At 29.3% G+C, this 16,959-nt stretch overlaps 1 protein-coding gene across 1 annotated transcript in view; it reads left to right on the forward strand.

Annotated features, from left to right (window-relative positions):
• LOC129980649 (sodium-coupled monocarboxylate transporter 1-like) overlaps positions 1-16,959 on the forward strand; it is a 41,028-nt gene that overhangs the window by 20,615 nt on the left and 3,454 nt on the right. The window contains exons 7-13 of the mRNA XM_056091028.1: positions 602-721; positions 4,244-4,395; positions 6,722-6,862; positions 8,112-8,247; positions 9,255-9,459; positions 12,654-12,808; positions 16,536-16,747. Coding sequence (XP_055947003.1) covers positions 602-721; positions 4,244-4,395; positions 6,722-6,862; positions 8,112-8,247; positions 9,255-9,459; positions 12,654-12,808; positions 16,536-16,747 — 1,121 coding nt within the window. The remainder of the gene's footprint in view (positions 1-601; positions 722-4,243; positions 4,396-6,721; positions 6,863-8,111; positions 8,248-9,254; positions 9,460-12,653; positions 12,809-16,535; positions 16,748-16,959) is intronic.

Consider the following 16,959-nt stretch of genomic DNA (forward strand, 5'->3'; position numbering starts at 1 on the left):
CATATATTTACCTCTTTTACACACACATGTGAAAACGCTTTCTTTTGAAAGTATGCAGACGAAACTGTATTAAAATTTAGTTTAATTATGATGATAACGTTCATATTAATCATTTAAAAATACCTCCCCCCCCCTCGTGAACTCAACAGCAAAAATAATACTAGAAATTTTGAAGCTTATAATTATTTACTAAGCGAAATTTTGAAATAGTGCTTAGAGATATTGTCCCTTTAAATATTTAATAATCTTATTTTTTACATCATTTAGAGTAGTTTATTGGATGAAAATTTATTTTTAGTTCTAACTTCCCTGAAATTAGCTAATCAGTTAATGTATCTTGGATAAATTTTATTTTACAAAACAGCTTCTCTTAACATGTTTCATTTTCAGTATCTCGAAATGCGATTCGGCAAATTAACGAGATATGCAGTATCCTTTATGTACAGCATGAAAATGGTAAGCAAGAAGTTAATTATGGAATTATTATTATTTTATATTATATATATATATATATATATATATATATATATATATATATATATATATATATATATATATTATTGAATGATGTGTTAAATAGCCATTCTTTTTCTTTCAAAAGATAATGTATTCTTCCTGTATACTTTATGGTCCGGCTTTAGTTTTAAATTCTGTCAGCAATATCTCTGTGGAATTAGCCATTATTTTATGTGGAGGCGTTTGCACTTTCTATTGCTTTTTGGTGAGTACAGAAAAACATATTTTTCTTTAATATGAAGTAATTTTTCTAGAATGATCATAAAAATGTATTCATCACTTAGTATTTAATTGTAAAATTCGTCCAGTGAATACGCGAGAGTGGTCCAATGAGCTCAACAACCGAGTTTTATTTTTTCCACAAGAACACAGCAGGCCAAAACAATGCAAAAATGTAAGCAAAGACAGCAAAGACAGTAATCAAATATATAAAGCACGCAACACATCGCTAATGTAATAACTAAAACAATGTAGTTAGAGAGAATTTTCGCGATGAACAATGCAAAGAGAAAATAGACTCGCTTTAACCTCTTTCTTATATAGTTTTTCTAACTGGTAAACAAAAAATTTAAAAATAAAAAAAAATCACACCCAAATCTCGATGGAGATTTTTAACAAATATATCGCCATAATTCTTGTATTTTCGAGTATCTCTATTTTTATCACAAGATTCTTCACCAAAACCGGATTCATTCAACATTCATTGTATCTGTTAATTATAATTCTCTTACTTAGAATGCAACAAACTGCACAGTTAAGCAAAATGACAGATTCGTGCTAATACACTCACTCAATTTTTTTCTAGTATTTGATGTTTACTAAGTTGTTTGAAAGCACTTGAAACAATTATTAAAAGGCAACTCAAATATTTAGATAAGCATCCATCAACGTACTATAGATGGTCATACTTCAAATGGGAAGTCTGAATTTATTTATTCATTTGACTTCATTGACAAATCTATCCAGCAGGTAGAAGCCACTGATATGGCAAGAGGGGAATTTGAATACAAAAATACAATTACAAAACAAACAAAACATTACACAAATATCGAATTACACAAGCTATACAAAAGAAACAATAAAAACTTAAACAAACTCAAAAGGTAAAGTTAATATCCAAAAACGAATAACCAATTCCTTCAACAAGGTCAAATTAAACGCAGAATATCAAATGTGAAAATAAAACAAAAATATTAAATATTAAACAAGTAATAGTTTTCATAATTAATCAAAATTTTCTATTTTTTTGACAAATTTCCTCGGTGTAGCTCAGCTGAAAGTCCTAAAAATGTTTTTCAATTTTATCTCACTCCATTTTTTATGAATTTAAAACTTAAAGTAAGCAGTTTTGTTTATGATCTCAGTGAGCGGCTGGTACTACCTCTCTGTTTGATATATCGACTGTTTCTTTTAAATATGTTATTTATAAACAAGATCTAACAAGTTCGATAGAGGATAACGATGTTTTATTAAACAAAACGGCACGAAATTCCAGGCAAAAAAACAAAACAAAAACATAGCCAAAGCGTAAATAAAAATAGCTATTGCAAAAATCAACAGAACACAAACAGTCTTTTTTTTTATTTGTAACGGCAACAACAGTACATGTGCTTGGAGAGAAGTTATGTGATATTAAAGACAGAATTCTCTAATTATCTTTGACTGTAGCTGTCTTTAGTTTTATAGACTCTGTGACTAGGGATTGCAATACCGGACCAAAATTTCAATACCGGTATTCGGTATTTTTTAAATCTTAATACCGGGATACCGGTTTTAATACCGGTATTAGAAATTTTAGAAAAAGAAAGAAAACACATGTGTTTCTTTGTTTTATTTGCCAGTTTTGTTAGAGAGTGTAAATATCACAAAAATAATTTGTAACTTATAAATAATAACAGTATATACTCACAAAAAAGTAAAGAAACATCTTATTTATTTAAATCACAAAAAAAGTATAAATATCACTATTCAGTCTGTGGTACTATTACAAATTTTTGAAATGTGATCTTAAAAAACATAATGCATCAATTGTACTGCCATTAAGCTTGAAAAGTAATTTTGTGTAAAAATTACCAGCTGTCGAAAACGCTCTTTCGGAATCTACGCTAGTTGGTGGTACTGTTAGCAATGCGCGATGTACTTTTTCCAAGTATTTACCTCTAAACCCCTCATCTTCAAATAAATCGATTTCTCGTCGGATGGTTTTGGATATAGCTGATTTCTGTATTGTATTTTGGTTCGTTGAAATTCTTTTATTTATCGCTAATTCTAATTTTTGTTCAAGAGACAATTCCTTTTCACTATCGACAGTAGTGACATCATAATCTTCGACAATTGAACCGAATTCAAAATGTGGATAGGTTTGTGGGAAAAATTTTTTAAGAAACTGTACTCTAAATTAATCAGATTTGAATTCGTTATTTTCTTTTCTTCTTTTCATTTTCATTTTTAAAATCATTAGAATTATGTAAATACCATAAGACATTTTCAATTTCGGTATGCCTTTTTTCTGAGCGATTTCTCAATGTAATATATAATTCTTCAGATAGTGATGTGTGCTGTTCTTTCAGTGACTGCAACATGAAATTTATTGTTGCATTAGCTGTTAATAAATTAGAATCTCTCCGAAACAATGCCTCAATAGTCAGTTTTATTGGAAATAGAGCTGATATAGTTCTGGATATTAAGTCGAATTCACTATCTGAAAAATTCATTTACAGGTTTAAGTCGATTATTGCTTTTTGGATTGGATTTCTCAGTTTCAAAAATCGTTCCATCATTAGTAGTAAACTATTCCAACGTGTTTTAGAATCTAATATTAACATATATTCTGTTTTATTTTCAGTTAGTATATATTTTAGTAAAATATCCTTTTTATAGGGGAACGTTTAAATATCTTAACCATTTTTCGAACTTTATAAATTATAGGAAGCAATTCTTGATAGGTTAATATTTCATTCTCATTAGCAATATCTTCTTCCACAATTACATTGTCATTATCTTCATTGTCAATGTCACTCTCACTCTTACTCTTTTCAAAGTTGGAATCCGAAATTTCTATATCCACATTATTTGGATTCTTCTGTTCTTTTTTTTTCGGTATAACACATCTATTACTCCTAATTGAATTCCATGTGCATATCACAACTGCTGATTTGCACCAATCAACTTTCCAACTTTTTTCATAATTGTTGCCCCATCAGTCGTTATGGATACAATATTTTCTTTCAGGGATAATCCACGTTTCGCTAATTTAGATTTAAGCAGTTAATTAAGCCATTAATTAGCTAATTAATTTCGCCCGTTATGGAGATATAAAAACAAAAAACGTATACTATTTTGCCATGTTCGCGATACCTGAACATATAGTGGAGACAATTTAAAAAATTTCTAGTAAATACCGAAAAACCGGTATTTAAACTTGTGAATACCGGTATTACGAAATTGTACAAATGGCTCAAAATACCGGTATTCGGTATCCCGGTATACCGGTATTGCAATCCCTATCTGTGACAGAGTATCGAATGTACGAGAAGAAATTACGAATCCCGAATCCCAATAGATATATCGCAAAAATTCTCATTTATTCGAGAGCCTTCCATTTTGTAACCAAGTTAGTCATCAAATTCGGTTCTATTCAACATCTATTCAGCATCTATTCAACATCCGTTAAAAATCTTTCTTTTTCCTTTTAGATAAATTTACACTGCTATTCTTCTTTTTCCAGGGAGGTTTAAAAGCTGTACTGTGGACTGATGTTTTTCAACAAATACTGGCATTTTTCTGTATATTTGCTGTAATCTTCACTGGAATTCACGAAATAGGGTTAGGAGAATTCTATACGCGTACTCTTGCTGGTGGAAGATTAAATTTCTTCAGGTAAGAATTATTAGAATTTGTCATTACAGTCAAGAAATTACACTCCCTTAGCAATACAAGTTGAGTGCTTACTTTAGTCTAATGAAAAAATTATCTGTTTCTAAAGAGTATAACATTTCAGAAAAACCAATGATCCAAAATCTTCATCCAATTTACAAAAACCTCACTGCAATCTACTGATGTTTTCGTTCCAAAATTTTTACAGAGCGTACAAATGTTAATGTTATATTACAATATTAGCTAAAAATAAAATTATTCAAAAGGAACATAATGCGTTTTTAGCATATCTGTATCATTTATATGTTTATGAATCTAACTTTTAAATAAGTTGTTACAATTTAAATGCAACAATGTAATCATTATTACATAGCTATGTGTAAGCTTTAAAAATAAAATGAAGGTAGACGAACTAAATGGAAGGTTTTATCCCGATAAGATGTTTTTGAAAAGGGATCCATCTTTAAATATTTATAATATTTGAATTTCCTATAGAGAGCAGCGATTTATCTTTACTTTGCCTTTATTTTCTCAATTGTCTGTCATAGATGTATCCTATTTATTTTTTTATTTTCAGAGTGTCGCTGAGTATTAAATTTGAAATTTTTGATGCACAAAATAAAATCGGACATCGGAATTTTAAATTTAAATTGAGTCAATTCAAATTTTTTTCTGAAATATCTATGTCAATTTTTCTTCTGTAAAAGAGAAACGTTTTATATTTTATTATTTAGGATCCATGTAGACTTTTACTACATATAAATATATGTAAAGTTATAAAAAAAGAATACCTCTGTAACTTTGCTTTTTATTATCGTATCTTCTCAACGTAGGTGTATATGCAATGGTCGAAGGCATTGTTTGATAGATAAATTAATTAACCGTGTTAATTAACAAAATTAATTAACATAGTTAGATAACTAATTAATATTTCTAGGTTGCATTTAATTAGCATTGTTAATTAAATACTATGTATTTAATGACATACCAATTCCCTTTGACATACGAATTTATTGAATTTCTTAATTAGAAGACATATCCTATTTTAAATATTCATTGTTATTTTGATTCTCATAGTAATATAAGGAGCGTATGAGATATTTTAGTGTTTCTAAGTGATTTTTTGCATTTTAAAAATATTTAAAATTGTCATTTAATTGCAGACATAACACTAAATATTCTATAATTCGATGAGCGTGTCAGACACGTCATTGTATGCGAAGGGGTTATTAAATATTATTATTATTGTCACGAGATTCCACTTTTTTTACTGAATCAATTTGTCGACGTGAAATTAACCTTGTAGTCAACTTTTATGGAATTCTTTTGATATTTCGAGTTATAGAATTTTGAAAAATGGCGCATACAATATTAAATTAATCTTACAACTTCCGACAATATTTTTAGTATGTATTTCTCAAAAATCTTTTTACTCCTCAAAAGAAAATTATCATTTCATTAAATCACGAAACAAATGCACATACATACTAATTTAATACATTTTTTTATTTTAAACATGAAAATGGGACAAAAGTGAATTGCAATATACCAAAATTTTTGCATGGAAGTAAGGTGACATGTTAAAATGTAAGAAACTAAAAAATTGTGCGCATATCCCGAACAGTTTATGATATATCCGCAGAAATTGCAAAGTTCCCACAGCCGATCTGCAACACCGTCTTTTAGAGGACCGCATATTAAATTTATTTGTATTTGTCGATCCACTATTTGTGAAAAAATAGCTTTAACGGCCGTAGTAATATCGCAATTGGCTAAATATTAAAGATATTTTCAGATCAGATGATTTCAGTTCTAAATGAGTCGATTCTGTAAAGGAAAAACTTTGAGATACTAATTAATTATCTGTGTTATTTAACTTGGATAATCAGTTGTCTATATAAACAAGCCTATTATCGGCATCATTTTTGTTAAGATGCAATAATAAATAAGCAAGTTATGGAGGTACGCCTTTTTCTCTTTATTCTTTTCACTATCGTAACAGAAATTTATATAAAAAGTTAAAATTCATATTTTTAAGTGATTTTTTTTTTACTTTCAAAAATACCAAAACATAAATGTTTGCTAAAAATGTTTTTTTTTTTTTTTTTTTTATCAAAAGCACATATCTAGGACCGATGTTTTCGAAAATAAAGATTGGGTAAAATAATACGTTATTCCCTATATAATTCAGAAAAATGGTCCTACACAGAATGACGTTTTCTTTGTATTTATTTACAAATCTTCAATCTGTGTGCATTTATATTGTGAATATCATAAATTTCATTATGATTATTCACTATTTCCTTAACTAACGCCCTAATTTTAAAAGTTTCAGCTTCGATTTAACTCAAAGATACACAACGTGGAATGTCTTCATCAGTGGTTTCAGCATAGCCCTTGGATTTTACGGTACTGGTCAAGTCTTTATCCAGAGATCTCTTTGCATGGGTGAAAAGAAAAAAGCTCAATCGTAAGTAAAGTTACTTGACTGAAAAAAGGTTTTCATAATTTCTATTTCAACTGCTTGTAATATTTAATCTCTCAACTGCTTTAATCCAGTTGAACGTTCTTTTCTACAGTAAACTTATACTGAAATATCATATGTAATAAGAATTGGTTCAATAGGGAGTGAAATGCCTGTACCTAAAAACTTTGAATTGTATGCAAAGGTAATAAACTTTAAAATGTTGCAATTTAATTCTATAATTATAAGTGAAGTACAAATTAAGTTAAATTTATTTATAAGTAAAGTAAAGTTATAATTATAAGTAAAGGTAACTTAAAAAATGTGTATTAATTTTTATTTCACCTTTTAATATAATTCAACTCCGTCACACCTTTGATGCACAAATATACATGAAGTTATGATTTCCTGTTATCTCTACTAATAAGAAAGGTGCAAAACAGGTCAAACCGTTCGGCCTATAGCTACCAAATTTGGAGAGTGAAAATGTGTGCCTGGGAGCAATTTTTTAGAAATTCTAATTAGAGTTACAATTAATTAAAAATTAAGCTGAATTTTAGAGTTTTTCTACTATAATTTCTGCAAATGTTATCATTCAAAAATTAATTTTATGCCATTTCAAAATTTAAAAAAATACTTTTTAATGATACCAATTGAATATTTGAGTACATTTGTTAATTCATTTAATGTATTTAATATTGTATTATACAACTCGGCTACCAGTCGGTCAAAGTGAAAAAGTCAAAATTACATGCTCGATTTTTCTTATTGCATCTCACTTCTTCATAGTTTCGGCAAGGATGAAAAAAAAATATTCTGCATTTTTCTTATTGTACAATAGAGTTAAGTGCAAATTACTAGTTGCTCAATGTGAAAAATTCCTAATTGCATTCTAAACTCAATTCATTATAAGACTTGTTGCGAAGTCAGAAATTTGAAGAAAAAACATCTTCACTGATGAGTAAACCGAGAATTTTGGTAATTCATATAAAACTTTCATAGTATTCTAAACCACTTCATGAGTTTATATCCCATTTAGCAGGATTATCTTCTATATCTGTCCGTGCTTAAAAAATTCCATTGAAATTTTTCACATTTAATAATTTTGACAAACCAACTGGTTACCAAAGAGGACAATTTATCTTAATTACGTTAGTTTAATCAAATATATATTTTGTTGTAGTTTCCAATACAATGTAGTTAATTTTTGTAGTTGTACAGCAGAAAGTATAATAATATTTTTTTACCATTTTAGAACACTTCTTTGGAGTATGCTTCCAGTCGGTTTTTGCTTATTTATTGGTGCCTGGATTGGTGTTGCTTTATACGCTGTTTTCTATTTGTGCGATCCTGTACTGGACCCCCAAATAGGCTTAAAAAAGCATGACCAAGTAAGATTTTTCTTATATTTCAAGATTGTGGTATACTGGAAAGAGCACTAAAATGATCAAAATCTGAAAAAAAAATGAATATTTTCTAAATAATTTGTTGATAGTTTCCGAGAATCTTCTAGATAAATTTCAGGGAAGGAAAACTGCTTTGTGTAAATAATTAATCAAGGAATGCATATATATTTGGAGATAATTATCGACAATAAAAAAAATCGTTACTCGCCCATTTCAACTAGAAGCATCGCTCTCTATATCAGGGTTTCTCAAACAATGGTGCATTTGCAACTAATGCTACAATATATGTTTTTAATGCACAGTTTTTACACAAAACATAAAAATGCATATTCACACTGAAACTGCAGCTCTCTTAGCACTTTATTTTAAATTTAAGATAGTATAATATATGATATAATATAGATGTATATATAATATTGTAAATATAATTTTGCAAATGTGTGGCAAACAGAATGTACTTTTGGAATAGAATTAAATTATTTTACATCACCAGACATATTTGAGAACAGGGAAAATTGACGACAAAGAGATGCGTCTGTTTACATAGCGATATAAGAGCAAATTAAATATAATTTTTTGTCCCTTAAGGATTTTATTTAGAGATTCTGATAGGGATTACTTTGACACATTTCGACTTAGAAAAAGAAATCATAGGAATGTTTAAAAGGAATTTATTTCTTTCATAGATTTTTATCCCTTTGATCGTAAAGTGGAAAATATAGAATCAAAAATTTTTTAAAGCGCGTATTAGAAATAATTAAATAAAAAATAGGATTTGGATGAGGAAATAAGCGAAACTTTTAGAATAAAGTAACTTGGGCTAATTTAAAATAAAAATTAGGAAAGTAAATAAGATTTAAATTAAATTAAGATATATCATTATATACATATATATATTATATAATAGTTTGTATATTATATAACAAAAAATCTAAACATTAAAGATAAACTTTTCAATTGATATTTTAAGTACATTTTTTTTCTGTTTTCAGTTAGTCCCTTATTTCATTATTACACGATTTCATTCAGTCCCAGGATTAACGGGTATTTGTATAGCTGGTATATTCAGTGGAGCTCTAAGCACAATATCTTCAGCTCAAAATGCGTTGGCAATGATTACATTTTACGATTTTATTCAACCATTTTTTTCAGAAAAACTGACTGAGAAAAGCTCACTTTTAATAGGCAAGGCTCTAGGTGAGTCAGATTTTTATTCAAAATTTATTGATTCATGTCAGATTTTAGTTTGATGATTATCAGATCTTCATATTAAATCTTTTATTCAACATAAAATTAGAAAATAGAGATGAAATTAACTTATAAACATCACCCTTAATCATTGATTCATTTGTAATACAAGCAAATTTGCTTTTATTACTGTAATATCAGTAATACAAGCAAATTTAGAAATTTACAAAATTGTATTGCTAGACGCTAATGAATTCTGTGAATTTTTGTTATCATTTAAGGATATGATAATAGTAATTTCAAAATAATATTCTAAAATTTAATGCAAAAAAAAATGGAAAATGTTTTTTTATAGGATCATCCTTTCATAATATTGAAGATACTCGATTTCGGCAACGATGTCCCATGCTTAAAGTCTTGCTAAAAATAAATCAGTTGCTTAAAAATTGATAATATAAGAAGGGCTTTAAGATGAAAAAAATTATATATTCTTTTCATAGCAATTAAATTTTAACCATACATACATGAAATACTGCATGCTTTTCTTTTAAAAATTTCAAAGCTAGACATATGCGCCAGTTTATATCAGAATTCGAGTTCAATACTCTTAAAATTCAGGAAGCCATAGACTATAGAGTGACTTGCATTTCGGTTCTTTTCAAAGAGAAGTTAAATGATGAGGAGATTTTCACATTTTAATATTCTTTAAACATGAATCGAATTCGAATATTTAAACTAATATTATAAAAGATTTTAAAAAATAATATATATTCCTTCATCATATCTATAAATTAAATACATATTATAAATTGCTGAAAATTGCACATCTTAATTGACAGAAAACTTTATAACTTTATTTACTACTATTTTCACAGACACTATACTGCTGACATGGTGCACTTTGATTAAAAATATAAAGCACAATTAAAAGTATTTTGCACAACAGCAGCCCATAATTTTTGAAATAAAAAAAAACAGGAAAGCGTTGTCACTGATTTGAGACGTTATCTAACTCGAATTTGACATTCTACTTAACCCCTCATGTGTTTTATTGAATTAAAATACTTATTCTGGGTCAGCGAATCAGATTCATCAACGCCTGTGGAAAGAATTGGAATTTCGACCTAGACTACGACTTTCATATTTCTGACATTTCTTTTATTAGAATAAATGCAATTTTTGCAGAAACATTCTAAATACCAGTGGACAGCTTTCCTCGAAGACCAAACAATGTGTTATTGCAACAATAGGTGCTGTCACTTCAAATTAGTAATTGATATATCTGTAGGAAATAAAAAGCACAATTATGCCAAGATATTTCAAATTCGAAGTCAAGTTCATAAAGTTAGAATAATGTTTGTGCAAATAAAAAGAGGAATAACAGAATAAAATCTTCTATTATTTATGATGCGTAATTCACTACAATTTATGGTATTATCTTAAGTATGAAGGGATATTTAGTATGTTTCTAATCTTTTATAGAACTACTTCAGCTCTTCAAAAATTCAAGTTTAAAAAATATCAACTTGTGAAAAATCCATCGGGTGGATCCTACCACAGCCCACCTCTTGGCGTCTCTTTGAATTCTCGCCAAACGAGTGACGATAACGTCGCCAGTGTGGCAACCTAGATGGAGTTTTTTGTTTTATTTATTTTTATTTTATTTTTTATTATATTTAATTATTCAAGTATCGTTTTTTAATTGAAAAATAATAAAAGCAAATATTCAATTAGTAGTCAACTTGGCGAGATTTCAAATAAGTCGCCAAGAGGTGGGCCCATCTAGGATTTTACCAATCCATGGAATTAATTTGTGAAAAAATGTGTGAACATCAGTTTGTATTTAACTTTGCTTCTATTCAAGAGCAAATGAAATTTAACAGTAATATCTCTATTTTCATTAATTATTTTGATAGCAATTCTTATGTGAGTTGGCCTATATATGACTAGCCTTAAAATTAAAAAAAAATAATCTATATTTCGAGCATGGCCGCTTACAGCTTAATTACTAAAATATTCATGGGCTTTCGTGTATTAATAAGATTCATTTAAGATTTGAATAGAATTCTTAAATAATATTTTGTCGCATAAGTTTTCAATACAAGTTTCATATAATTTGAATATAAGCTCTGCATTTTATAAGCAAAACACTTGCGGAAAAATTTGGAATTTTTGGTTAACTAATCTTTATATTGTTACAAAATTTTTCTTCTACAAAAAATATCGCTAATCAATTGTAATAGCGCAGCACATTTAATTGCTATAGTTCAGCAGCTTTCTTGCTGTCTAATCCTCCTATACCTTATTTTGTCGGCGACTCCGACTGCTCACCACACACCGCCTCTGACTATCCACACAACTTCTGACGATACACACGACTTCTTCTTCGCTTCAGAGGTCTGTCTTTTATAGCTCCGGGAGGCGGGACTAGAAACTTCAGACCAATCAGGGCGTACCTGGGTGTATCTCTGTTATTACTGGATGGATCATGAAACTTCTCGAACTTTCTGGTGTTATCCATTCAGTCGCCAAACTCGCCAAATTCATCACCAACTCGCCAAACGGTCGCCAAGCTCAGCACGCCGTGTCGGATAGCAAAATTACAGATTTGTAATAATATCATCCAGTATATAATACTAATTTTAAACACTGAATAAACTGTTTCTAATTTCACAAACTTCATACCATTATTTGCCTTCTATCAAACGAAGTGAGTCCAAATACTTTCTTTACTTATAAATTTCTGGACATTCCCCTAAATGTCTTTGTGACCAAATTTTTAGATAAGTAAAAGTATATTGTTTACATAACAGAAGTTTTAAAAAGTTCCAGTTTTTCTAGAGGTATTCAGAAAAATGCGTGAATATAAAATTGCCATAATATTTTTGATCCCATAATGTGTATACATCATCCGACGCACACATTTAATTAAAAAATCAATTATCATAAATTTTATTATCTGAAAATACATATTAAATTCGATTATTTAATATTTACTCTTTTGTCTAGTATAGACTTTTAACTTTAATAAAAGAAATTTTATAAAATTCTGATATCTCTTTATCAAAAATAAATAAACACATTACTTGCTTATTCTGTGTTAATCCACAATAAAATATTTATTATAAAAACATGTTTAAAATTTTTTCAGTGGCTTAAATAATTTGTGCAACGTTGTCATAGAAATATACTTCTATGTTTAGCAATTGTATATGGCGTCATCTTCATCAGCTTCAGTTTATCTATATCCAAAATGGACAGCATGTTAGCAGCTGGGATGCTTTCTAATGCTATTTTTGAAGGACCCATTTTAGCCATCTTCCTCATTGGAGTTTTAACAAGGAAAGCTTCTGATAAGGTAGTCATTTCCAATGTTCAGTATTCATCAACTTTTTGTTATCGGGAATATTTAGGACTGATAAATTAGTTACACGACAACTTAGTCAAGATAGTACACTTTTGAATACATAGAAAATATGTCAAACCATAACATATTTTGTCTTTCGGCTTTCTCTTTTCTTTTTTGACAATTTGAGATAAATCCTTTCCAATATTTTGAAGCATAACCTTTCTTAAAATTCCTGTCTTTAGCTCGAATATTAATTTTTAGGTTAAATTATTTATATAAAATAATTTCCCATGATTCCAAAATTCAAATTCCAAAAATCCAATGATTCAAAATTCAAATTCAAAAATTCAGAAATGAGATTAAAAAACTAATAATTAAGGAATGGCAGGAGACATGGAATAATTCCATCAAGGAGTGAACTATCTATCATCATTTTAAAAACGTTTCTGTTAACCGAAGTGAGGGTGGTTTTTTTTACCTTAACAAAGTATACACTGGACATGGTATATTTTCTGCACATCAAAGCAATTTTTTGGACAAATGTTCAACTTGTAAGAGTGGCACCAAAAGAAGCTCTACAAATCTCGCGATCGAAACCTGTGCACTATGGCGAAAACACAGATTCAGATGGCCAAGTATTTGGATGTCTCTTGACATCGAAGAACTCTTAAAACTTCTAGTCATTTAATCTTCTGTTACGGATAATTTTTCAAAGCTCTTGTCTTTAGTTCTCTCCTAATGTAAAAAGACCAATATGGTGTTCTTTCTAAGGGGGTGTTCTTTCTAATTATTTTCAAGTGTCTAGTATAATTGTTGCTTCATGCTAGGTGGGGTTGCTCTTCGCCGGCCCCATGAAGTATCCCACATGGCCTCTGACAAGGTTGGGGTATTGCTTCCATACAAAATAATCTTTCATTTTTCATGCTGAACTCTGTCATAATAAATTCTATCTTGTTAGATGACTTTTATGTAATCACAGCGAAGTATTTGGAAATTTAAATCATGGCATTGAGTCACAGACTCAAAAGCAATAACTTATTATGCAACTTACCACGTACAATTAAATAAAAATAATTCGTGATAATGGTTTAAAAATAATATATAAGAGATCAAAACCAGTAACACAAGCAATAGTTCAGTTGTTACTCTTTCGAAAATATCTAAGAGAATAATAATTCAGGCCAATTGGATGAAGAGTGAATAAACCAATCTACAAAATCAGATGGATGAAGGACACATTCCTTTACATTATTGGCAAGCATTTGGCTTTGGCATTTGAATGAAATACACAATCGCCAGGAAAAAATAAAAACACTGGTGGAAGATGCCATCAATGAAAGAAGAGGAACAAACATTATCAGTTCGTGGATTCCATCAATGAGATGTGAAGAATAAATATTGACAGACGAAGAACAAACATTGACAGGTGGTGGACGGATAATGAAAGAAGGGAAACAAATATTGACAGCGTGTAGATTGGATGCTTTTGAAGTGAAGGTCGTAATTGAATGTTGCCCTTTACTAAGTCTTTATATTGTTTATGTTTGGCCCTTTGGATTTAGTTAATTTAATATGAAATAAAATTTTTAATAGAATTCTAAACAAACTTATTGAAGAACTAATTACTGAAGATAATACTTTGTACTGGAGAAGCCAGCTATCATACCAATCTTAGCAACCAGTCATTCTTATAGAAACACTTACGAAAACTACATTGGGTTACAGCAAGTCAAAAATTTTATAACACAACATCAACAATCTTTTTTGGGATTATTCAGGTCTATCTATGATAAAACAGCCGAGAAAAAGTTAAAACACTAACGTCATTCAGCTTTAAAATTTAGAACTGTGAAATCAGGATTTTGAAAGTCTTATTTATTTGGCTGTAATACAAATTATTGTAAACGTAAATCTACTTGTTCCAAAATTTAGACATGATTACGAGTTTGATTATTTTTTGTTAAAATATACAAATTTAAAGGAAATGGCATCACAAACTTTCAATACTTAAGTTCAGCAAACAATTTTTTTTTCAATCGCAGTAGTCGAAATACAACGATTGAAAGAAATCCAAAATGCTGAGGTTAGGAAAATTTATTAATTTCAAGTTAAAAGTATGTTCGTTTTGCAAATTTAAACTATAATTAATCGATCAAACAATATTTCGAGATGCATCCAATGTCGAGTTTTATCGAAAAGCAAAAAGCAGTTTTATGAAGCCAAGGGTGACAAATAAGCATTGTTATCGTCAAATCCAAAGACTGGCGAATGCCCAACTAATAATTATTCGTCAAATTCCAAGGTCACCGGTGGTCTCGGTATCAAAGGATATGATACGAATTTTGGAAACAGGAGTAATCGCCCAATACAAAATGAAAAAAAAATCAACTTTGAAGCCATAATATAGGTCACAATGAATACTTTGGTATCAAAATCATATATCATACAGGTCGAAATTGCAAACAAGGATAGGTAGCGATGAAAGGAAAGAGGAATCCTGGATGAAGGATGAGGAATACCTTGGCGATTGTTTTCAATCTCAGAGAAGACAGTGACTCAGTGAAGACTTCATTATGAGCATTTTACTACAATGATCTCTGCACTTTACCAGTGATCACCAAACACAGCATTATATTAAGAAATTGGAAGACAACTAGCTGCCATTGTTTGAGCTTGTAGATGGACCTAAGTGGAATTTCAACAAGATAGTGCTTAGATCCAACCTGCAAATAACACACAAGTTTAATCTTTAGAATATAAAGACACCCTGTTGGTCAGCATCAAGCCCAAATCTTAACTCAATGGCGAGTCCTTCGGGCATCATAAGTCTCAACGTTTATAATAATGGTACGCAATGTTCTGTAAATGAAAACAGCTCTAGAAAGGATATATGCATCGAGCCCAGATCTTAACTCAATGGCGAGTCTTTGGGGCATCATAAGTCTCAACGTTTATAATAATGGTAGACAAAGTTCTATAAATGAAAACAGCTCCAGACAGGATATATGGTATCCAACTATGCAAGATTTAGTTTATGCGATGGAATCTCGTGTTTATGAATTTATCAGCAAAAAAAAAAAGGGATGTTCAGTCAGGTTTTTTAATCCTCTTTATCTCAATTTAACTTCCTTTTTCTCTAAACTTTTGGGAAATTATTAATTTTGTTTTAAATTTCTTAATAATTTGCAACGTGCTTACTACAATTTTTCTTGCCTTAATATTGTGCATATACATGTATCAAATTACACTGAAATCATGTTAGGAAAATTGACAAAAAGTATTTTGAAATTTTTCATTGTGTTAACTTTTACATCACAGTGTATCAAATTTTCATATCTCAAAATATTAGAATTGATTTCGTTCAATGAAATGTTTTTGCATTTATATTATTATCAATTGTAATTTTACAATTATATATGAAATATATACAAACTATTATATAAATTAAAAAATTGACTTCCTTAATTTCTGAATTTTGATATTTTATACTTCACTGGGTTTGAAACTCAAAGAAAAAATATATCCGCATTTTTCCCCGTTTATTTTTTTATTTTATTTCTTTTCTTTTTGTAAGTCGCAGAAGAGGAAGTTTACTCTTATACGATTCCTCCGGTGAAAAAGAATTACCTAAATAATATAATATTAACTCCTAAAAATTATATTGATATCTTCAGCAACATTTAAAGTAAAATTCTATTAATTTATTCATAATTATGCTTCATTTCACATCTTCTAGGTCATTGTAGCTAGTATTGTCATTGGTAGTCTTATAACCGGGTGGATAGGTTTCAACATACTCTTCAGTGGTTACAGAAGTACTCCACTTCCTCTAGAAGTATCTGGTTGTTTGCACTCAAATTCTTCTATACTAATGGTCGGTAGCCTGAATTCATCGTGCGCAGAAGTTGGAAGCTGCCTGCTAGAGAAAGTTGAGAAGCCTTATGAAAGGTATGCATTAAATAATAATAACCATAATTATTTATAAAAGCCGATTTCATTTATTAAGGATTATATATACTTTTTTTTGGAATTATTCGAAAATCAATTGTGCCTATTCGATGCTCTATTTTATTATTAATTTTAAAGAAAATCACGTATTGACTATTCATACCCGCCCAGAGGCACACGGAAAAAATCTGAATGACCAGGTCGCCGCGACA

This window comes from Argiope bruennichi, chromosome 8, assembly GCF_947563725.1.
Source record: "Argiope bruennichi chromosome 8, qqArgBrue1.1, whole genome shotgun sequence".
Lineage (NCBI taxonomy): Eukaryota > Metazoa > Arthropoda > Arachnida > Araneae > Araneidae > Argiope > Argiope bruennichi.